This window comes from Heliangelus exortis, unplaced genomic scaffold, assembly GCF_036169615.1.
Source record: "Heliangelus exortis unplaced genomic scaffold, bHelExo1.hap1 Scaffold_97, whole genome shotgun sequence".
NCBI lineage: Eukaryota > Metazoa > Chordata > Aves > Apodiformes > Trochilidae > Heliangelus > Heliangelus exortis.
Window position 1 is genome coordinate 1 of NW_027286013.1, and position 23,406 is coordinate 23,406.

The 23,406-nt window shown below is 57.6% G+C and overlaps 3 protein-coding genes and 1 long non-coding RNA gene across 5 annotated transcripts; 2 read left to right on the top strand and 2 right to left on the bottom strand.

The window, feature by feature from the left end:
• Positions 1 to 28: 28 nt before the first annotated feature.
• Positions 29 to 6,527, bottom strand: STRN4 (striatin 4; the record flags this gene model as incomplete). Its single annotated transcript, XM_071732853.1, has 9 exons — positions 6,246 to 6,527; positions 5,549 to 5,651; positions 5,339 to 5,403; positions 5,060 to 5,124; positions 1,723 to 1,910; positions 1,445 to 1,612; positions 996 to 1,127; positions 535 to 755; positions 29 to 313 (listed from the first exon to the last, which is right to left on the bottom strand). Coding segments are annotated over exons 7-9 (510 nt in total), but the record flags the coding sequence as incomplete, so codon positions are not given.
• Positions 6,528 to 6,665: 138 nt separating this feature from the next.
• FKRP (fukutin related protein) lies at positions 6,666 to 8,366 on the top strand. The gene is given in 6 exon segments (XM_071732850.1): positions 6,666 to 7,099; positions 7,102 to 7,482; positions 7,485 to 7,577; positions 7,580 to 7,654; positions 7,657 to 7,797; positions 7,800 to 8,366. Coding segments are annotated over 6 exon segments (1,485 nt in total). The 5' UTR covers positions 6,666 to 6,855; the 3' UTR covers positions 8,351 to 8,366.
• Positions 8,367 to 8,781: 415 nt separating this feature from the next.
• On the bottom strand, positions 8,782 to 23,368 carry AP2S1 (adaptor related protein complex 2 subunit sigma 1). 2 transcript variants are annotated; one of them, XM_071732851.1, is made up of 5 exons: positions 23,261 to 23,368; positions 9,882 to 10,031; positions 9,528 to 9,641; positions 9,179 to 9,238; positions 8,782 to 9,056 (listed from the first exon to the last, which is right to left on the bottom strand). In XM_071732851.1, exons 1-5 carry the CDS (start codon positions 23,357 to 23,359, stop codon positions 8,955 to 8,957), a joined length of 525 nt encoding a protein of 174 aa, XP_071588952.1. In that variant the 5' UTR covers positions 23,360 to 23,368; the 3' UTR covers positions 8,782 to 8,954. The 2 variants fall into 2 exon arrangements, with proteins under 2 accessions (XP_071588952.1, XP_071588953.1); XM_071732852.1 differs by lacking the exon at positions 23,261 to 23,368 and adding an exon at positions 11,453 to 11,579.
• Positions 11,519 to 12,106, top strand: LOC139791063 (uncharacterized). Its single transcript, XR_011723762.1, has 2 exons — positions 11,519 to 11,718; positions 11,749 to 12,106. It is a non-coding gene; the product is annotated as an uncharacterized lncRNA (long non-coding RNA).
• Positions 23,369 to 23,406: the final 38 nt, after the last annotated feature.

The following is a 23,406-nucleotide window of genomic DNA, read 5'->3' on the forward strand; positions in this document are numbered from 1 at the left end:
TAACCCCGTCCCCAAGCCCATCCCTCACCCTGTCCCCAACCCTCTCCGTGTCCCCAGTCTTGTCCCCAACCCTTGACCGCCATGCATGTCCCCAGCCCCTCATCCCTGTCCCTTGTCCCCCTCCCCAGTGTCCCCACTTTTTGTTGGGGACAGTTTTCTGCAGGTTCCAGAGCTTGAGGGTGGCGTCCTCGGAGGCGGTGACAATGGCCTCGTGGGCGGGGGGGAAGGTGACACCGCGGATGGCATCGTAGTGGCTGCGCAGGGTGAAGCGGGGGCTCCAGGACCTCCCCGGGATGTCCCCCCCCTCGGGGACCTGTGGGGACACCCTGGGGACAGTGACACGGGGGACAGTGACACAGGGATGGGGGGGGGGGGGGACGTCAAGAGGGACCTTGAGGACTCTGAGGAATGGGGTTGGGGACACCCTGAGGACACTGGGGGACACCCGAGAGCCCAGGGGACACTGGGGACAGGCGTGGGGACACCCTGGGAAGGTTTGGGGACAAATTTGGGACACCCTGGGGGGTGACTCACGTCGCAGCCGGGGTCGTTGTCGTTGGTGACACTCAGGTCCGCCAGGTCCCCCAGGGGGACAGTGCCACCCCCTAGGGTGACAGTGCCACTTCCCAGGGGGACAGTGCCACCCCCCAGGGGGACAGTGCCACCTCCCAGGGGGACAGTGCCACCCCCCAGGGGGACAGTGCCACCTCCCATGGCCTCCAGGATGAAGAGCTCAGAGGAGACTCCCAAAGGCCCTGGGGAGGGGGGGGTGGGGGTGGCTCTGGGGTCCCGTCAGGGGACAAAGACCCCCCCGGGGGGTCACCCCTAACCCCCCCCCCCCGTGCTCCCCCAAATCCTCCTCACATCCCCAACTCCCCCCCCTGCCCAAACCCCCCCCCAAAACCAACCTGAGCCCCTCCCATCCTCCCCATATCCCCCCCAAACCCCCCCCCCCCCAGTGCTGCCCAAACCCCTGCCCCCCCCCCCCCCCTCACCCATTTCGGGGACCCCCCCGGCCCCGTTCTCCCCGAGCCCAAAAAATGGAATTCGTTGAGAGCATCCTCGGAGTCTTCCTCGTCTTCATCCTCCTCATCCTCCACCTCGGGCAGGAGGGGGCTGGGGGGGCCCTAAAAAAAAAACAAAAGGGGGGGTTAAAAAGGGGGGGTTAAAAATCAGAAAAGGGGGGGAAAAAAACCAGGGGGGAGGGGGCAAAAGCAGAGGGAGAGAAAAAAGGGGGGGGGGAACACAAGGTCTATGGGGTTTGAGGGGACCCCCCCCAGATTTTTGAGCCCCCTGACCCCCGAACTGAAGGACCCCCCCCCCTTTTCTTGATGACCCCTCCCCAGATTTTGGGGATACCCCAGATTTGAGGCACCCCCCCCAGTTTAAAAGATTCCCCAGATTTAAGGGACCCCCCTCCCAGATTTCTCCCCCCCCCCTTTACCTTGGGTCTCGGGTGCCTGTGTTGGGGGTGGGGGGTGGAGGAAGGCTCAGGCCCCCCCCCCCCTCTTCCTCCTCTTCCTCTTCCTCATCGCTGTCCTCATCCTCCGGGGGGGGGAAGGGGACAGGGCCCAACCCCCCCCCTAGCCCCCCCCCCTCTTTCCCGGCGTTCCTGGGAGGAGGAAGGGGGGAATTAACAGTCAGGGGGGGCCCAAACTCACCCCATGTCCCCAACCCCCCCCTGTATCCCACCCCCCCCCCCCCCTGTATCCCCCCCCTCACCTCTGGATCTGTTCCTCGATTCTCCTCAGGAGGAGGGAATTGGGGGCGCCGGGGGGGGGGGTCGGGGGAGGGGTCGGGGGGGGGGGTGGGGGGGGGGCTGCTCCCCTCCCCCCCTCCCCAGCAGCGCCCGCACCCGCCGGGACCTCATGTCCAGGATGGTGTCACTGTACCCCACTTCCTCCAGGTACCTGGGGGGGGGGGCACCAGGGAGGGGGGGTCAGGGACCCCAAAACCCCCCCCCAAGACACCCCCAAAATCCAACACGGCACCCAGACCACCCCCCACCCCGGGGCAACACAGTCCCCCCCCTGCACCCCAATTACCCCCCGACCACCCCAATTCCCCTCCCCCCCCCCCCCAGAACCACCCAAATCCCCCCCCAAACCCTCAATTCCCCCCCTGAACCCCCAAATCCCCTCCCAGACACCCCCGATTCCCCCCCTGCACCCCCGATTTCTCCCTTGGACACCTTAATTTCCCCCCCACGGACCCCAAATCCCCCCCCGAACCCCCAAATCCCCTCTGAACCCCCAAATCCCCCCGAACCCCCAAATTCCTCCCAAACCCCCAAATTCCTCCCAAACCCCCAAATCCCCCCCCAAACCCCCAAAAGCCCCCCCGAACCCCCAAATCCCCTCTGAACCCCCAAATTCCTCCCAAACCCCCAAATTCCTCCCAAACCCCCAAATCCCCCCCGAACCCCCAAATTCCTCCCAAACCCCCAAATCCCCCCCAAACCCCCAAATTCCTCCCAAACCCCCAAATCCCCTCCGAACCCCCAAATCCCCCCCAAACCCCCAAATCCCCTCCGAACCCCCAAATCCCCCCCGAACCCCCAAATTCCTCCCAAACCCCCAAATTCCTCCCAAACCCCCAAATCCCCCCCGAACCCCCAAATCCCCCCCAAACCCCCAAATTCCTCACAAACCCCCAAATCCCCTCCGAACCCCCAAATCCCCCCCCAAACCCCCAAATCCCCTCCGAACCCCCAAATCCCCCCCGAACCCCCAAATTCCTCCCAAACCCCCAAATCCCCCCGAACCCCCAAATTCCTCCCAAACCCCCAAATCCCCCCCCGAACCCCAAAATCCCCCCGAACCCCCAAATCTCCCCCGAACCCCCAAATCCCCCCCGAACCCCCAAATTCCTCCAAACCCCCAAATCCCCTCCGAACCCCCAAATTCCTCCCAAACCCCCAAATTCCTCCCAAACCCCCAAATCCCCCCCGAACCCCCAAATTCCTCCCAAACCCCCAAATCCCCCCCGAACCCCCAAATTCTTCCCAAACCCCCAAATCCCCCCCGAACCCCCAAATCCCCCCCAAACCCCCAAATCCCCCCCGAACCCCCAAATCCCCTCCGAACCCCCAAATTCCTCCCAAACCCCCAAATCCCCCCGAACCCCCAAATTCCTCCCAAACCCCCAAATCCCCCCCGAACCCCAAAATCCCCCCGAACCCCCAAATCTCCCCCGAACCCCCAAATCCCCCCCGAACCCCCAAATTCCTCCCAAACCCCCAAATCCCCTCCGAACCCCCAAATTCCTCCCAAACCCCCAAATTCCTCCCAAACCCCCAAATCCCCCCCGAACCCCCAAATTCCTCCCAAACCCCCAAATCCCCCCGAACCCCCAAATTCTTCCCAAACCCCCAAATCCCCCCCGAACCCCCAAATCCCCCCCAAACCCCCAAATCCCCCCCGAACCCCCAAATCCCCTCCGAACCCCCAAATTCCTCCCAAACCCCCAAATCCCCCCAAACCCCCAAATTCCTCCCAAACCCCAAATCCCCTCCGAACCCCCAAATCCCCCCCAAACCCCCAAATCCCCTCCGAACCCCAAATCCCCCCCGAACCCCCAAATTCCTCCCAAACCCCCAAATTCCTCCCAAACCCCCAAATCCCCCCCGAACCCCCAAATCCCCCCCAAACCCCCAAATTCCTCACAAACCCCCAAATCCCCTCCGAACCCCCAAATCCCCCCCCAAACCCCCAAATCCCCTCCGAACCCCCAAATCCCCCCGAACCCCCAAATTCCTCCCAAACCCCCAAATCCCCCCCGAACCCCCAAATTCCTCCCAAACCCCCAAATCCCCCCCGAACCCCAAAATCCCCCCGAACCCCCAAATCTCCCCCGAACCCCCAAATCCCCCCCGAACCCCCAAATTCCTCCCAAACCCCCAAATCCCCTCCGAACCCCCCAAATTCCTCCCAAACCCCCAAATTCCTCCCAAACCCCCAAATCCCCCCCGAACCCCCAAATTCCTCCCAAACCCCCAAATCCCCCCCGAACCCCAAATTCTTCCCAAACCCCCAAATCCCCCCCGAACCCCAAATCCCCCCCAAACCCCCAAATCCCCCCCGAACCCCCAAATCCCCTCCGAACCCCCAAATTCCTCCCAAACCCCCAAATCCCCCCCGAACCCCCAAATTCCTCCCAAACCCCCAAATCCCCCCCCGAACCCCAAAATCCCCCCGAACCCCCAAATCTCCCCCGAACCCCCAAATCCCCCCCGAACCCCAAATTCCTCCCAAACCCCCAAATCCCTCCGAACCCCCAAATTCCTCCCAAACCCCCAAATTCCTCCCAAACCCCCAAATCCCCCCCGAACCCCCAAATTCCTCCCAAACCCCCAAATCCCCCCGAACCCCCAATTCTTCCCAAACCCCCAAATCCCCCCCGAACCCCCAAATCCCCCCCAAACCCCCAAATCCCCCCCGAACCCCCAAATCCCCTCCGAACCCCCAAATTCCTCCCAAACCCCCAAATCCCCCCCAAACCCCCAAATTCCTCCCAAACCCCCAAATCCCCTCCGAACCCCCAAATCCCCCCCAAACCCCCAAATCCCCTCCGAACCCCCAAATCCCCCCCCAAACCCCCAAATCCCCTCCGAACCCCCAAATCCCCCCCGAACCCCCAAATTCCTCCCAAACCCCCAAATCCCCCCCGAACCCCCAAATTCCTCCCAAACCCCCAAATCCCCCCCCGAACCCCAAAATCCCCCCGAACCCCCAAATCTCCCCCGAACCCCCAAATCCCCCCCGAACCCCCAAATTCCTCCCAAACCCCCAAATCCCCTCCGAACCCCCAAATTCCTCCCAAACCCCCAAATTCCTCCCAAACCCCCAAATCCCCCCCGAACCCCCAAATTCCTCCCAAACCCCCAAATCCCCCCCGAACCCCCAAATCCCCCCCGAACCCCCAAATCCCCTCCGAACCCCCAAATTCCTCCCAAACCCCCAAATTCCTCCCAAACCCCCAAATCCCCCCCGAACCCCCAAATTCTTCCCAAACCCCCAAAAGCCCCCCCCGAACCCCCAAATCCCGGCCCCTCACTCACTGCCTCAGCAGCCGTCGCCCCTCGGTCCAGCCAGCGCCGGCCCTGGCCCCCCGGTCCATTGGGGACTTTTTGGGGAGGGGGACACAGGGTCAGGGACCCCCAAGCCCCCCCAAGCCCCCCTCAAACTCCCTCATTTGCCCCCGAAACCCCCCCATATCCCCCCCCAAAACCCCCTCATGTCCCCCCCAGCCACCCCAAAACCCCCCCGCCCCCCTCCATTTCCCCCCCAACCCCCTCCATGTCCCCCCCAAGCTCCCCCAAGACCCCCCCCGGACCCACCCGGTTCGGGTCCCTCCTCTCTCCTCTCAGGTTCGGAACCGAACTTTAATTTGTGATATTTGGCCCTGGAGTGGGGGGGGGGGGGGATACAGAGGACAGCGGTGACCAAAGAGGGGGGACAGTGACCCCCAGATTGCCCCCTGGGGGGGGTGCGTGGGTGGGTAGGGGGGTGTTTTAGGGTGCCCCCCCTCCCCTCTCCCCTTCCCCCACCTCTCCTGTTTTAGGGCGAATTCCAACATTTTGATGCGGCGCACGAGGTCCCCTTGAGGTTCTCCTGTCCCCTGCGCTCCCCCTGCAGGAATGTCACCTGCGCCTGGGGACATCGAGGGGGGGGGACACCGAAGGACAGCGTGGGGACACGGCCACCACCCCCCCCCCCCCCCCCAAGAAACACCCCGGGGACAAAGGGGGGGACACGGAGATGGGGGAGGGGGGGACGAGAGTGGTGGCCCCAAGGGTGGCAGAGGTGGCCCTGGGGGTGACAATGGTGGCCCCAGGGGGGACAATGATGGCCCCTGGTTCCGGGGGGGGGTGGTGGTGGTCCCGGTTTCCGGGGGTGTTCCCGGGGGGGGGTCTCGGTGCCACCCCCGCCGGTTGCTGGAGAGGTTCCCGGTTCTGCGGGGGATTCCCGTTTCCTGGGGGTGGGTTCCCGGTTCCGGGGATTGGGTTCCGGGTTCCCGGTTCCGGGGGTTGGGCTCCCGGGTCCCGGTTCCGGGGGGTGGGGTCCCGGTTCGGTTCGGCTGCCGGTGCCGCCCCCGCCGGTGCCCGCCCCCCTCCCCCTCCCCCATTTCCTCCCAAGATGGCGGCAGCGACGGCTCCGGTAACCCCGGCGGGGGGGGGGGGGGTAGGGGGGGGGGGGAACGATCCCGGGGGTGCGGGATGGGTGCGGGGTGGGAGCTGCCGGTACCTGGAGCTCGGCCCGTTCCGCCTCCCATCGCCCTTTCTCGGCCTCGAATCGCGCCCACTCGTGTTGGATGAAGTGGAGGATCCCGGGGAGGCTGAGCCCGCCACGCACCGCGGGCTCGGGAGGGTTGCGGGGAACGGGAGGGGGGGGGGGTGGAGGAGGAGGAGCGGGGGGGGGCGGATGGGCCCGAGCTGCTCCCGCACCTCCCGCCCGCTCCGCAGCCGCCATCACCGCGGGGCGGCCACAAAGCGGCGGCCAAAGAGGAGCCATGGGCGGGGAATGCGGGAGAGAGGGGCGGAGGATGCGGGAGAGAGGGGCGGAGGATGCGGGAGAGAGGGGCGGGGGGTGCGGGAGAGAGGGGCGAGGGGTGCGGGAGTGAGGGGTGAAGGGTGCGGGAGAGAGGGGTGAAGGGTGCGGGAGAGAGGGACGGGGGGTGCGGGAGAGAGGGACGGGGGGTGACCCCGCGTGACGTCCCTCTCCTTTCCTTTTCTCTCTCCCTCAGGACCCTCGAGGGGCGCCCCCCCCCCCCCCCCCCACCAAAGGAGTTAACCTCGGGGGGCATTAATTTACCCCTTCATTAACCTGGCAGTGTTAATTACTCTCCTCCCGGGCCATGCGGGTGAAGCCCCTCTCAGCCACCCTGGTGAGCGCCTTCCTCCTTCTCCTCCTCCTCCTCCTCCTATGCAGCCCGGGGGGGGGTCCGGCCGGGGGTCGGGGGGCTCCTGCCGCCCTCCCCCCCTCCCCCCGGGGGTCACCGTCCTCCTCCGCGACTTCGAGGAAGGTGACAACGACCTGGAAGCCACCGCCGCCTCCTTCGCCTCCTCCTTCCCCGTCCTGGTGGTGGCCGAGGTGGCCCCGTACCCCCCGGTCCCTTTGCCGGGGGGCGTCACCTTCCTCCCCCTTCGCCCCCCGGACCCCCGCCACCCCCCGCCCCCTCCTTTGGGTCACCTCCTCCGTACCCGCCACGTGGCTTTCGTCCCCGACGGTGCCCGCCACGTCCCCGGGGCTTTGGAGGAGCTGCGGGACCTCCTGGAAAGTCACCGCGGGGCCACCAAAGTGGTGGCAGCGCCAGCGCTGGGGACTTCGGGGCCGCGACCGCGGTGCCGGGAGCTGCGGGTGGAGCTGCGGGAATGGACCCTTCGCTACGACCCCCCCGGGGGGCGGGGGGTTTGCGGGTGGCCCGAGGGTCCCCACGTCCTCCTTCTCCGCACCCGCGACCTCCTGGCGCTCCCCTTCCCTTTGGCTCGCCCGGTGGGACGTCGGTAGCCATCCAGGGGTGGCTGCGGGGTTGGGGGGTGCGGGTGGCCCCGCTGACTTTCCCGCTGGCCCCCGCGCCCCCCGCACCCCTCACGCCCTCTGGAAGCTGCGAACGGCGGCCGAGCGGCGTCACCGCCTCCTGATGGAGGAATTCGGGTGAAACGCGAGGTTTTTGGGGACGGGAGGGAGAGGTGGCACGGGGCGTGCGGGAAGGAGACCCCGCGGTGTTTCGGAACCATTCAGAACCGGACCCCTTCCTACCTGCACGCCGGGCGCTGGACCCCCCCCTGCTGCCTGCGGCGCTGCGGGAAACGGCCCGGTACGTGGTGGGGGTTCTGGAGTCCACTGGGGTCCGGTACTGGTTGGAAGGAGGGACCTTACTGGGTGCCGTCCGCTCGGGTGACATCATCCCCTGGGACTACGACGTGGATTTGGGGCTGTACCGGGAAGATTTGGGCAAATGCCGTTGGTTGGCTAGCGTGGCTACCACAGGGGAGGGGCTGGAGGACCCCCAGGGTTATTTTTGGGAGAAAGCCCCCGAAGGGGAATTTTTCCGAGTCCACTACAGCCGCACGAACCGGCTCCACGTGGACCTGTGGCCCTTTTACCCCCGTGGGGACACGATGACGAAAGTGACGTGGCTGGGACACCCCCAGGACGTGGAATTCCCCGAGCGGTTCCTCCTGCCCCGCATCCCCCTCCCCTTCGCGGGTTTCACGGCCATGGCCCCCAACAACCCCCGCACCTTCCTCGAGCTCAAGTTCGGACCCGGAGCCATCGAGGAACCCGAGTACCCCAACCCCCGCGTGCGCAGCCTGCGGGGGGACACGGGGGACACTTGGGGACAATAAAGCCACCGCTCTGGCACCCGCTCAGCTCTTGGGGTTCGGGGGGTTGGGGGGTTCTTGGGCTTCTGGGGACATCCTGAGGGTCACTGGGGTCTCCAGATGTCCCTGGGCCACCCTGAGGGGCTCCTGGGCCACCTCTGGCCACCCCCACGGTCCTAAGAGCCACCCCCAAGGTCCTAAGAGCCACCCCCACGGTCCTAAGAGCCACCCCCAAGGTCCTAAGAGCCACCCCCACGGTCCTAAGAGCCACCCCCACGGTCCTAAGAGCCACCCCCAAGGTCCTAAGAGCCACCCCCAAGGTCCCCAAAGGCACCTGCAGGGTCCCCCGGTGTCCCCTGGGCCACCCTGGATGTCCCCACCCCTCCTGTGGGTCCCCTTGGGCCACTCCAGGGCCACCTGAGGTGTCCCCCCCCCCCATTTTGTCCCAAACTTCATTCCCGTCACATCCACGTTTTATTCCCAACACGATGGATACAGAGAAAGAGGGGGTGGGGGACACGACACACTCAGGACCCCCCTGGCCCCCCCGTGGGGAGGTGAGGAAGGGGTTGGAGGAGGAGGGGGGGGGAGAAGGGTTTGGTTTTTTTTTTGGGGAGGGGTCTTGGTTTCATTCCAGTGACTGCAGCATCAGGAGCTGTTTCAGCACCTTGGTCTGGCTGGTTTCCCGGATTTCTCCAGCCAGGAACATCTCATCCACCACTGTGTAAACCTAAAAAATGGGGAGAATTTGGGATTGGGGGGGGAAAGAGGAGAACACCCCCCCCCCCCAAAAAAAAAAAAAAAAAAGAGTCCCAATTGTCACCTCCCTCCCTTCCCCCTGGGTTTGGTCACCTTGTAGAAGTTGAAAACCAAATCGAGTTCGCAGACGTTGTGGAAATATTCATTGAGGACCTGGGGGAAAAAAGGGGGGAAATGGAGGGGAAGTGGGGGGGGAAATAGGGGGGAAGTGAGAGGGGAAGTGGAAGGGGAAATGGGGGGGGAAATGAGAGGGGAAATGGGAAGGGAAATGGGAAGGGAAATGGGAAGGGAAATGGAAGGGAAATGGGAAGGAAGGAGGAAGGACGAGGAATGAGAGGAATGGGGGGGGGGTGTAGAGGGGGCAATTAAAGGGAGTTAAAGGGGGGGGGGGGGGTCAGGACCCCCAGGTGTGGGTCTGGGGGGGTCCCCGGGGGGTCCTCACCTCCACGAAGTTGTGGATGGCCTCCAGGTAGGCCAGGTTGTTGTCTGTGACATCCACACAGATGCAGAAGTAAAGCCCCGCGTAGCGACGGTAAATGATCTTAAAGTTCCTGAACTGGGGGGAGAGGGCAACTGGGAGCACTGGGAGGGGGACTGGGGGCACTGGGAGGGAGACTGGGGGCACTGGGAGGGAGACTGGGAGCACTGGGAGGGAGACTGGGGGCACGGGGAGGGAGACTGGGGGCACTGGGAGGGAGACTGGGGGACACCGGGAGGGAGACTGGGAGCACTGGCAGGAGATTGGGGTTTTGGGGTTATTTGAAGAGAAATTCGGGTTTTTTGGGGTTTTTTTTACCTCCACAAAGTTGGTGTGTTTGGCATCCCTGACGGTGACCACGGCGTGGACCTCCTCAATCAGCTTCTGCTTCTCATCATCATCAAACTGCATGTACCACTTGGCCAAGCGGGTCTTCCCGGCCCGGTTCTGGATGAGGATGAAACGGATCTGGGCCAGAAAAGGGGAAAATGGGGGTGGGAAAAAAGGGGGAAAATTCGGGGCTGAAAGGGAGAAAATAGGGAGTTCCCTCCTCACGTCCCATTGGTTTGGGGGGGAATTGTGACCCCCACCCTGGGTCCCCATGAGTTGTCACCTCTGGGCCCCCCCCCCCCTTCAATCTGTGGATGTGGGGGGGACACCCCCCATCTCCTCACCCCCCAATCCCCTCACAACCCCCCCCATCTCCTCACCCCCAATCCCCTCACCCCCCCCCATCTCCTCACCCCCCAATCCCCTCACAACCCCCCCATCTCCTCACACCCCCCAATTCCCTCACAACCCCCCCCAATCCCCTCACCCCCCAATCCCCTCACAACCTCCCCCATTTTCTCACCCCCCCATCCCCTCCCCCTCCCCATTTTTCCCCCCACTCCCCTCACAACCCTCCCCATCTCGCCCCCCCAATCCCCTCCCAACCCCCCCATTTTCTCATCCCCCAATCCCCTCACACCCCCCATCTCCTCACACCCCCCAATCCCCTCACAACCCCCCCAATCTCCTCACCCCCCAATCCCCTCAGCACCCCCCATCTCCTCACACCCCCCAATCCCCTCACAACCCCCCCAATCCCCTCACCCCCCCAATCCCCTCACACCCCCCCATCTCCTCACCCCCCCATCTCCTCACACCCCCCAATCCCTTCACCCCCCAATCCCCTCACCCCCCCAATCCCTCACACCCCCCCATCTCCTCACCCCCCCAATCCCCTCACAACCCCCCCATTTTCTCATCCCCCAATCCCCTCACCCCCCCAATCCCCTCACACCCCCAATCCCCTCACCCCCCAATCCCTCACACCCCCAATCCCCTCACACCCCCAATCCCCTCACCCCCCCAATCCCCTCACAACCTCCCCCATTTTCTCACCCCCCCATCCCCTCCCCCTCCCCATTTTTCCCCCCACTCCCCTCACAACCCCCCCCATCTCACCCCCCCAATCCCCTCACACCCCCCCACTCCCCTCACAACCCCCCCATCTCACCCCCCCAATCCCCTCACAACCCCCCCCATTTTCTCACCCCCCCAATCCCCTCACACCCCCCAATCCCCTCACACCCCCCATCTCCTCACCCCCCAGTCCCCTCACAACCTCCCCCATTTTCTCACCCCCCCATCCCCTCCCCCTCCCATTTTTCCCCCCACTCCCCTCACACCCCCCATCCCCTCACACACCCCATCTCCTCAAACCCCCAATCCCTCACACCCCCCAATCCCCTCACAACCCCCCCCATTTTCTCACCCCCCATCTCCTCACCCCCCAATCCCCTCACAACCTCCCCCATTTCCTCACCCCCCCCATCCCCTCCCCCTCCCCATTTCCCCCCTCAGTCTCCTCACAACCCCCCTCCCTTCCCCCCCATTTTTCTCACCATGGCTCTCCAGGCCCCGTTCCACCCCCCTCAGCAGCTCTGGTGCCTTCTCCCCCCCCAACCCCTCTGCCCAAATCCCCGATCCAGATATCCCCACCCCGCGGGCGCCACGGGAAGCGGTTCCGCTTCAGGGTTCCGCTTCCCAGAGAGCTCTGCGAGCGCGCAAGGAATGCTGGTGAAACCGAGAAAGGCCCTGACAGGGTGAGCTGCTGGCGGGAGAAACCCCTGGAACTTCCCACTAAAGCAGCGTGAACGTCTCCTGTCTCGTAAGTACAGATCTTGCTTTTTCAAACAAGGCCCTGCCAAGGCCGACCGGGCGGCGAGGGGATTAACTTCTGTGAAAGTGTAGGTCTTGTTCTCAAAACAAGGCCCTGCAAGGCCGACCGGGCACCGGGGGAGTGCGAACGCCTGCACGGATCCAGGGAACATCCTGGAGACAGGATGAGGCTGCCACAACCAGCAGAGAAGGGAGAAATTATCACAAGGGTCCAATTTCACTCTGTAACAAGAGGATGAAGTCATCGAAAACAGGAGAGAGAAAGAGTTCAAGTTTCGGGAAAGATTTCTTAACTTCATCCAAAGACCCCCCTCCCCCCCGGCATCTCCCAGGAGAGGGCTCCGCCTGTCATGAATATTATAATTATATGTTGCAAACTTATGAATATGTATGAACCTCCCCCTATAAATACCCCAACCCTTTCCCTCGGGGTGTGGAACTCTAAATACCCCAACCCTTTCCCTCGGGGTGTGGAACTCTAAATACCCCAACCCTTTCCCTCGGGGTGTGGAACTCTAAATACCCCAACCCTTTCCCTCAGGGTGTGGAACTCTAAATACCCCAACCCTTTCCCTCGGGGTGTGGAACTCTAAATACCCCAACCCTTTCCCTCAGGGTGTGGAACTCTAAATACCCCAACCCTTTCCCTCGGGGTGTGGAACTCTAAATACCCCAACCCTTTCCCTCCGGGTGTGGAACTCTAAATACCCCAACCCTTTCCCTCGGGGTGTGGAACTCTAAATACCCCAACCCTTTCCCTCCGGGTGTGGAACTCTAAATACCCCAACCCTTTCCCTCGGGGTGTGGAACTCTAAATACCCCAACCCTTTCCCTCGGGGTGTGGAACTCTTTGTCCAGCGAGAGCTGGGAGTTCCCCAGGTCCGAAATAAATACCTTTGCTGTTTAAAGGCTCAAAACTCTGTCTCTAAACAGTTTTGCTGGGCCTTTTTGGGCTTCATTTTGGTGACCCAGATGGGATTGGACTCTGTCGTGCCGTGATCCAGGGGGATCCAGGACGCTTTTTGGGGGCCCCCGATGAATTCTGTCGGAAAAGCCTCCCCTGCTCCCTCGGCTCTGGACACCAGACCTTCCTCATACTGAAATACTGGTATTTATATATATATTTATTTGTGTTTCGAGGCCTCTAGGATTTGTGGGGGGGTTCGAGTCCCCCAGGATTTAAAGGGACGTGGGGGATGCCCCCAGACAGGTTTGAGTCCAGGCCAGGTCTGAGTCCCCTTTTAGGGTTAAGCGGTTTGAGTCCGGTTAATGCTGATTCTCAAGGGAAGGGTTCAAGTCCCTTCTGGGGTTTGAGTCCCCAGGGGAATTGTGTGGTATTGGTAGTGGGCTTCTGTTAATGCTCTGATTGTTGATTCTGGGATCCCTCGTTTAGATGTTGCTTGTTGATTGTGCTATTCTGTTGCACCACTTTTAAGGGAATTAAGTGTTTCGAGTGATTACGCGTCCCTATCGTAGAATCATGGAATGGGCTGGGCTGGAAGGGACCTCAGAGCTCATCAAGTCCAACCCTTGATCCACTCCCCCCGTGGTTCCCAGCCCATGGCACTGAGTGCCACATCCAGGCTCTTTGGAAATATCTCCAGGGATGGAGAATCCACCCCTTCCCTGGGCAGCCCATTCCAGTGTCTGATCACCCTCTCCATCAAGAAATTCCTTCTAATTTTCCAACCTAAACCTCCCCTGGCACAACTTGAGACCTCTTGTGCCCTCTTGTCTTGCTGAGAGTTGCCTGGGAAAAGAGCCCAACCCCCCCCTGGCTCCAACCTCCTTTCAGGGAGTTGTAGAGTGATTTCCTTCCTCCCCAGGGAAAATTGTGGGACACAGAATCCCAGAATTATCCAGCTTGGAAATGAGAGCATCACCTCCAACCTTTAATCCACAACCACCCCAGAGCACTCAGCACCACGTTCAGCCCCTTCACAAAAACCTCCAGGGATGGAGAATCCACCCCTTCCCTGGGCAGCCCATCCCAATGTCTGATCCCCCTCTCCAGAAAGAAATTCTTTCTAATGTCCAACCTAAACCTCCCCTGGCACAACTTGAGACCTCTTGTGCCCTCTTGTCTTGCTGAGAGTTGCCTGGGAAAAGAGCCCAACCCCCCCCTGGCTCCAACCTCCTTTCAGGGAGTTGGAGAGAGTGATTTCCCTTCCTCCCCAGGGAAAATGGTGGGAGACAGAATCCCAGAATTATCCAGCTTGGAAATGAGAGCATCACCTCCAACCTTTAATCCACAACCACCCCAGAGCACTCAGCGCCACGTTCAGCCCCTTCTTAAAAACCTCCAGGGATGGAGAATCCACCCCTTCCCTGGGCAGCCCATCCCAAGGTCTGATCACCCTCCCTGTAAGGAATTTTTTCCTAATATCCAACCTAATTAAGCCCAGGCCCTCTTGTAAGAAGAGCCCAACCCCTCCCCCCCGGCTCCAGCCTCCTTTCAGGGAGTTGTAGAAGAGTGATTTCCCTTCCTCCCCAGGGAAAATGGTGGGAGACAGAATCCCAGAATTATCCAGCTTGGAATTGAGAGCATCACCTCCAACCTTTAATCCACAACCACCCCAGAGCACTCAGCACCACGTTCAGCCCCTTCTTAAAAACCTCCAGGGATGGAGAATCCACCCCTTCCCTGGGCAGCCCATCCCAAGGTCTGATCACCCTCCCTGTAAGGAATTTTTTCCTAATATCCAACCTAATTAAGCCCAGGCCCTCTTGTAAGAAGAGCCCAACCCATCCCTGGCTCCAACCTCCTTTCAGGGAGTTGGAGAGAGTGATTTCCCTTCCTCCCCAGGGAAAATGGTGGGAGACAGAATCCCAGAATGATCCAGCTTGGAAATGAGAGCATCACCTCCAACCTTTAATCCACAACCACCCCAGAGCACTCAGCGCCACGTTCAGCCCCTTCTTAAAAACCTCCAGGGATGGAGAATCCACCCCTTCCCTGGGCAGCCCATCCCAAGGTCTGATCACCCTCCCTGTAAGGAATTTTTTCCTAATATCCAACCTAATTAAGCCCAGGCCCTCTTGTAAGAAGGGCCCGACCCCCCCCCTGGCTCCAACCTCCTTTCAGGGAGTTGGAGAAAGTGATTTCCCTTCCTCCCCAGGGAAAATTGTGGGAGACAGAATCCCAGAATTATCCAGCTTGGAAATGACCTCTGAGAGCATCAACTCCAACCTTTAATCCACAACCACCCCAGAGCACTCAGCACCACGTTCAGCCCTTTCTTAAAAACCTCCAGGGATGGAGAATCCACCCCCTCCCTGGGCAGCCCATCCCAAGGTCTGATCACCCTCCCTGTAAGGAATTTTTTCCTAATATCCAACCTAATTAAGCCCAGGCCCTCTTGTAAGAAGAGCCCAACTCCCCCCTGGCTCCAACCTCCTTCCAGGGAGTTGTAGAGTGATTTCCCTTCCTCCCCAGGGAAAATTGTGGGACACAGAATCCCAGAATTATCCAGCTTGGAATTGAGAGCATCACCTCCAACCTTTAATCCACAACCACCCCAGAGCACTCAGCGCCACGTTCAGCCCCTTCTCAAAAACCTCCAGGGATGGAGAATCCACCCCTTCCCTGGGCAGCCCATCCCAAGGTCTGATCACCCTCCCTGTAAGGAATTTTTTCCTAATATCCAACCTAATTAAGCCCAGGCCCTCTTGTAAGAAGAGCCCAACCCCCCCCTGGCTCCAACCTCCTTTCAGAGAGTTGGAGAGAGTGATTTCCCTTCCTCCCCAGGGAAAATGGTGGGAGACAGAATCCCAGAATTATCCATCTTGGAATTGAGAGCATCACCTCCAACCTTTAATCCACAACCACCCCAGAGCACTCAGCACCACGTTCAGCCCCTTCATAAAAACCTCCAGGGATGGAGAATCCACCCCTTCCCTGGGCAGCCCATCCCAATGTCTGATCACCCTTCCTGTAAGGAATTTTTTCCTAATATCCAACCTAATTAAGCCCAGACCCTCTTGTAAGAAGAGCCCAACCCATCCCTGGCTCCAACCTCCTTTCAGGGAGTTGGAGAGAGTGATTTCCCTTCCTCCCCAGGGAAAATGGTGGGAGACAGAATCCCAGAATGATCCAGCTTGGAAATGAGAGCATCACCTCCAACCTTTAATCCACAACCACCCCAGAGCACTCAGTGCCACATTCAGCCCCTTCTTAAAAACCTCCAGGGATGGAGAATCCACCCCTTCCCTGGGCAAGAAAAGTTTTATAGCTCGATTTTCGGGAGGGGTCCCGGGGGCTGCCGTGACACCCGCGGGTATCCGCGGTCTGTAGTGACATCTTGTGACCACAGGCGGTAGAGCAACGTGTAAATTCTGTGTAAATTTTACCTGTGCACAGTAAGTGTTGAGATCTGGAAAGAATTTGGTAACTTAGAGAGAGAGAGAGAGGGAGAGAGAGAGAGGGAGAGAGAGAGAGGGAGAGAGAGAGAGGACGCCCTTTTAGTTGTAATATCTCAAGTGGGGATACTGGGGGCTGAACAAAGTAAGGAAATTAATACCAAAACCCCCTTGGGATGCATTTTAAAGCATTGGAAAGAACTCAGTGGAATTCCGGGGGGAAATAGGAGGAAAAAGACACTTGTGAAATATTGCCAAGGTTGGTGGTCTCTGTATAAACTGGATGATGGAGAACAATGGCCACCAAACTATAATATCATCCTACAACTTCTGCTGTTCCTCCTTAGGATGGAAAAGTGGGGTGAAGCAATGTGTGCAGACGTGGTTTTTCACCTTAAGGGATAAGCTGGAATGGCAAAAGATTGTGGAATAAATGTATCACCTCAAGCCCCCTTTGTTTTAGCACTAGAACAGGATCAAAAAGAAAAAAACCCAGCAAGTTAAAGGAAAGTTAAGCTGAAAGGAAAAGACAATGAAACAGAAAGTGCTCCAAGAATATCAGCTTTTTGCATCAGGATGTGGAGTGCTGCTGCCAATGTCACAGCAGAAAGGCAGCAGCAGCTCCCTAGGATCAGGAGATGGAATTTCCAAGGAGCCAGAGCAGAATAAACTCTGAAATACATTTTATACATATAGTCACACACACATATAAATATATATATATATATAAATATATATAATATATATATAAATATATATATATATAAATATAATATATAAATATATATATAAATATATATTCTTAACCAAGAAGCTATCAAAACCAATATTCTTTATCTTACAATAGCACTGAGGCTATATGTCAGGGTTTTTTTAATAGTTTGCTAACAAGCTATATTGATAAGGAAAACAAGCCAAGATTAGAGGAGACCTCATCACTCTCAACAAGGAACTTGAGGGGGTTTCTGTTGCTCATAATGAGGAGGATCCCTGAGGGGGACCAGTGAGTCACTCCCTAGCAGAGCCACTGGTTAAAACAGAGCTAGGGGAAGGTAAAATGAAATTGGTTTTTAATCAACACTGGAGCTGCATATTCAGTTTTAAATCAAGAATTAATACCAAAAGCTGATGAATTTAGACAAGTTGTGGGGGCGACAGGCCGAGCAGAAAAGGCTTTCTTTTGAAACCTCTTAAATACAAAATTGGGAAACAGATGAGGATTCCAGTGGTAGCCAACCCTTTATATGCTCCTGACCAAACTAAAAGAGAATCTGATTTGCTTTGCAGTGTTGGATTTGATAGATGCATTTTTCTGCCTTACCTCAGCCCCAGAAAGCTGAAAGATTTTTGCCTTTGAATGGGAGTTTGTTCGTAAAGGGAGGAAGACACAGCTAACCTGGTGTTACCTCAAGGTTACAAAAACAGCCCTACAATATTTGGAAATCAAGTGGCCAAAGAATTAGAGCAGTGGGAGAGACCAGAGGGAGAGGGCACCCTTCTGCAATCTGTGGATGATTTACTGATAGGAACTGAAACAGAGGAACGTTGAGTGGACAATCTCAGTGTTAAATTTCTTGGGTTAGGGTTAGGGCTATCGAGTCCCCCAAGAGAAAGCACAGCTGGTGCAGGAAGAGGTGGTCTACCTAGGACAGGAGAGCTCTGGAGGACTGGGATTTGCTGATGACACGAAGCTGGGAGGAGTGGCTGACACCCCAGAAGGCTGTGCTGCCATCCAGAGAGACTTAAGAGAGGCTGGAGAGTTGGGCAGGGAGAAACGTGATGAAATTCAACAAGGGGAAGTGGAGAGTTTTGCATTTGGGGAAGAACAACACGAGGTCCCAGGATAGGCTGGGGGCTGAGCTGCTGGAGAGCAGTGGAGGTGAAAGAGACCTGGGGGTCCTGGTAGACAAGAAGATGCCCATGAGCCAGCAATGTGCCCTTGTGGCCAAGAAGGCCAATGGCATCCTGGGGTGGCTCAGGAACAGCGTGGCCAGCAGGTCCAGGGAAGGGATTCTGCCCCTGGGGAGGCCAGAGCTTGAGTCCTGTGTCCAGTTCTGGGCCCCTCAGCTCAGGAAGGAGATTGAGGTGCTGGAGCAGGTCCAAAGGAGGCAACTGGGCTGGAGAAGGGACTGGAGCACAGATCCTGTGAGGAGAGGCTGAGGGAGCTGGGGGTGTTGAGGCTGGAGAAGAGGAGGCTCAGGGGAGACCTCATCACTCTCTACAACTCCCTGAAAGGGCAGGATCAGCCCAAGGAGGTGACAGCAGTGTGGGACCTCTTCCTGCACACTCCCTTTTCACAAGAGGTTCCACTGCAAAACACGAGTGAAGAGGAGGCAGCAGTGTGCCCAGGTGGCCAAGAAGGCCAATGGCATCCTGGGCTGGCTCAGGAACAGCATGGCCAGCAGGTCCAGGGAAGGGATTCTGCCCCTGTGCTCAGCCCTGGGGAGGCCACAGCTTGAGTCCTGTGTCCAGTTCTGGGCCCCTCTCAGCTCAGGAAGGAGATTGAGGTGCTGGAGCAGGTCCAGAGAAGAGCAAGGAGGCTGTGAAGGGATCCAGCACAAGTCCTGTGAGGAAGGGCTGAGGGAGCTGGGGGTGTTGAGGCTGGAGAAGAGGAGGCTCAGGGGAGACCTCATCACTCTCTACAACTCCCTGAAAGGAGGTTGGAGAGTTGGGCTGATCCCAAGGGGATGAGGTTCAACATTCCAAGTGCCAGGGCCTGAACTTTTCCACAACAACCCCATGGGGAGCTCCATGGGGCACAGAGTGGCAGAAAGGGAGCTGGAAGGTGCCCAGGAGCCAGCAGTGTGCCCAGGTAGCCAAGAAGGCCAATGGAATCCTGGGCTGGTGGCCAAGAAGTCCAGGGAAGGGTTTCTGCCCCTGAGGAGGCCACAGCTTGAGTCCTGTGTCCAGTTCTGGGCCCCTCAGCTCAGGAAGGAGATTGAGGTGCTGGAGCAGGTCCAAAGGAGGCAACTGGGCTGGGGAAGGGATCCAGCAGAAATCCTGTGAGGAAGAAGATGCCCATGAGCCAGCAATGTGCCCTTGTGGCCAAGAAGGCCAATGGCATCCTGGATGAGGAAGAGTGTGGCCAGCAGGCCCAGGGAAGGGATTCTGCCCCTGAGGAGGCCACAGCTTGAGTCCTGTGTCCAGTTCTGGGCCCCAAAAATCAGGAAGGAGATGGAGGCCCAAAGGAGGTGAAGGGATCCAGCAGAAATCCTGTGAGGAAGAAGATGCCCAGGAGCCAGCAATGTGCCCTGGTGGCCAAGAAGGCCAATGGCATCCTGGGGTGCATTAGAAAGGGGGTGGTTAGTAGGTCAAGAGAGGTTCTCCTCCCCCTCTATTCTGCATTGGTGAGGCCACACCTGGAGTATTGTGTCCAGTTCTGGGCCCCTCAGTTCAAGAAGGACAGGGAAGTGCTTGAAAGAGTCCAGCGCAGAGCTACTGAGATGATTAAGGGAGTGGAACATCTCCCTTATGAGGAAAGGCTGAGGGAGCTGGGTCTCTTTAGTTTGGAGAAAAGGAGACTGAGGGGTGACCTCATCAATGTTTTCAAATATGTAAGGGGTGAGTGTCAGGGAGATGGAGTTAGGCTTTTCTCAGTGGTGACCAGTGATAGGACAAGGGGTAATGGGTGTAAATTGGAGCACAGGAGGTTCAAGTTGAATATCAGAAAAAATTTTTTTTACTGTAAGGGTGACAGAGCCCTGGAACAGGCTGCCCAGGGGGGTTGTGGAGTCTCCTTCACTGGAGACATTCAAACCCCACCTGGACACGTTCCTAGGGGATGTTCTCTAGGGGGCCCTGCTCTGGCAGGGGGGGTTGGACTGGATGATCTTTGAGGTCCCTTCCAACCCCTAGGATTCTATGATTCTATGATTCTAGGATTCTAGGATTCTAGGATTCTAGGATTCTATGATAACCCAAGGGGCAGCTCAGAGCAGAGGTTGCTCTGAGGTGATTCCCTCACTGTTTTGCCTTATAAATTCCCCCCCGGGCAGTGCCCGGCTCCCTGCCCCACAGACACTCCCTACCTGTGGGATCCCTTCCCCCAACCCAGTGATAGGACAAGGGGTAATGGGTGTAAATTGGAGCATAGGAGGTTCAAGTTGAATACCAGAAAAAATTTATTTACTGTAAGGGTGACGGAGCCCTGGAACCAGGGGGGTTGTGGAGTCTCCTTCACTGGAGACATTCAAAACCCACCTGGACACGTTCCTAGGGGATGTTCTCTAGGTGGCCCTGCTATGGCAGGGGGGGTTGGACTGGATGATCTTTGGAGGTCCCTTCCAACCCCTAGGATTCTAGGATTCTAGGATTCTATGGGATCCCTGGGAACAGCAAGGAAAGAAGGCATCTGCCAGGTGCCCAGGCCTGAAACGGTGAGAGCCTTCCTAGGAATGCCAGGTTGGTGTCTCCTGTGGATGGATCCGTGTGGGATACTTGCTAAACCCCTCTATGATTTGTCAAAGCAATCTAAAATGATTCTAGTCTGGACTCCTGGAACAGAAACAGCCTTTAGCAGACTGAAAGAAGAGCTGATGAAAGCTCCAGCGTTGGGCCTGCCCGATGTAACGAAGCCATTTTGGCTCTTCTCCCAGGAATGGCCCTGGGAGTCTCAGCTCAACAACTGGGACCATACAAAAGGGCTGTGGGTTACTTCTCTAAGCAACTAGAGAGGTAAGTAAAGGATGGCCCAGATGCCTGAAGGCAGTGGCTGCAGTGATCATAAACATAGAAGAGGCCAGAAAACTCACTATGGGCCAGAAAAATGACTGTGTTAGTGTCCCACAGCAGTACTGGGACAGAAAGGTGGCCACTGGCTGTCACCTTCTGGTTCCTGGGTGATTTTAGCCAAATCAGATGATGCAATCAAGTGACTTATGTTGTCAACCCAGCCTCATTTCTAGAAGGAAGAATTTCAGCAGAACCAATTGAGGACATTGCCTGGAAACCATCAAGGCTGTGTGTTCCAGTCACCTGGATCTCAAGGAAGAGCCACTCCAAGGGGTGACTGGTTCTGGGATGGCAGCAGCCTCGTGAAGCAGGGGGTAAGGATGGCCAGTTACACACTAACTACAACAGAACAGGTAATTGAATCCAATCCTTTACCTGCAGGAGCCTCAGCACAGAAGGTTGGACTGCCAGCTCTTACCTGAGCCCTTGAGTTCCCAAGAGGGAAAAGAATTAACAGAGGGACAGATTTGGAATCTGCCTTCTCCGTCGTGTGTGCAGTCTGGAAGGAGTGAGGAGTGCTGACTGCCCAAGGAAAAGCCATAAAACATCCAGAAGAAATCCTACAGCTGCTGGAGGCTGTTCAGCTCCCAGCCCAAGTGGCCATAATGCAGTGCAAGGGGCACCAGAGAGGTGAAAGAGGGAAAGAGGGAACAGAACAGCCCATGCAGAAGCTAAAGGAGCTGCTGCAAGGACCAGGGATTTAGGAGCATTGACTCTGGTACCAGAACTAGATCCTAATTTTCAACCAGAGTCCCAGGAATCAGACCCTAATACAAAGATACAAAGAAATAGAAAGAAATAGAGGTAAAAATCAAATGGCAGTTGCACAGGCCCTATAGACCTCAAGTTAGTGGATAAGTAGGAAAGATGAATCACCTTATTAACCAACAAGATTGCTAAAATATGCCAGGAAACCACCCTGCAGTGCAGAGCAACCTCTTTGCTCTAAATTAGGCTGAGAGTGAAGCCTCGTTCAAAAGAAAAACTGAGTCTGTTTGAAATCTTATATTAAAATCTTATAAATAAAATCTTATATTAAAATCTTATAAATAAAATCTTATATTAAAATCTTATAAATAAAATCTTATATTAAAATCTTATAAATAAAATCTTATATTAAAATCTTATAAACCCCAGGCAATGCAGATTGTAACCAGTGAGGCTGTGGATCAGATGGGTAATCAATATCTGTATGATTATGTTATAGCTGTGGGGAAGCACTTTGATCACCAACCTAAACAACCTGATTGCAAATTGCACCCCTTTAATCCTGGTGCCTGGGAGTCTGTTCAGAACCTTTTAGGAAAACCTCTGCAAGAGAAGTGGGAAGGATCCTTCCAAGTGTTCCTGATCACCTTCACTCCAATCCCAATTAAGGAACCTGGACCCACTCTTCCTGAGTCAAGAAGCTCCCCGGGCTTTGCAAGGAACAATCCTGAGGAACACTACGACCTGGAGACCCTCAGGGTGGGAGCTGGGGCTTTGGATAAGTAAAACCTTGTCACAAAACCCTCCCCAGAAATGGCTGTGGTTGGGGACACGAATAATTAAAGCAAGAGCATGGGTTGGTACCTCAAGATATTAGACCCAGTGCCTGGCCTAGACCTCTACATCCTACGTAACAACCTGGGATGGAGGCCAAGGCCTTTCAGACTCTTTAATAGGGGAAAGAGGAGGTGAAATCCAGACAGGGTGCAAAAACATTAATGCAGAAGGGCAGGAAAATGATCAGATTAACTGTAACTCCTTTGAAAAACGCATCCCTTCCATAAAACCTGGGACCCGGAACGCGGGTCAAAAGTAAAAGGTCAGCTTTTTGCACCTGGAATCCCAAAAGCCCAGGACACCCCAGGGATGAAATGATGGCAGAGGTGGTGGTTTGGGGCAAAATCTGAGGAAATCCTCCCTGGGATCCTCTGTAACAAGAGGATGAAGTCATCGAAAACGAGAGAGAAAGAGTTCAAGTTTCGACAAAGATTTCTTACTTTATCCAAAGACCCCCCCCCCCCCCCCCCCGACATCTCCCAGGAGAGGGCTCCGCCTGTCATGAATATTATAATTACATGTTGCAAACTTATGAATATGTAAGTAACCTCCCCCTATAAATACCCCCTTTCCCTCGGGGGGGCGGAACTCTTTGTCCAGACTTCCCCCGGTCCGCAAATAAATACCTTTTTCTGTTTAAAGGCTCAAAACTCTGTCTCCAAACGGTTTTGCTGGGCCCTTTTTGGGCTTCACCGGGAGCCGTAGTCCTCCGCGCCTTCCCCCTCCGCTTTCGCTCCGGCGCCTTCTTGGACTACAAATCCCAGCGAGCTTTGCGCGCCCGCGGGGCACGCCGGGATATCCCCCCCCCCCTCCCTTTCTTAAGGCCTGACCGGAGGCCGCGGCCTTGTAGGCCCCAGGGCTTCCCCCGGGGGAGGTGGGGGCTCCCCCGGTTGTACCGAGAGGTTTCGCCGCCTCCCTCGGGACCCCCGCGGAGCCCGAACGGGGAAGAAAAGGAAAAAGCGGCGGCGGCCATCGGGCACCGCGCGCATGCGCATTTATCCCCCCCTTTTATCACCCCCCCCCCCTCAGCTCCCCCCTCCCG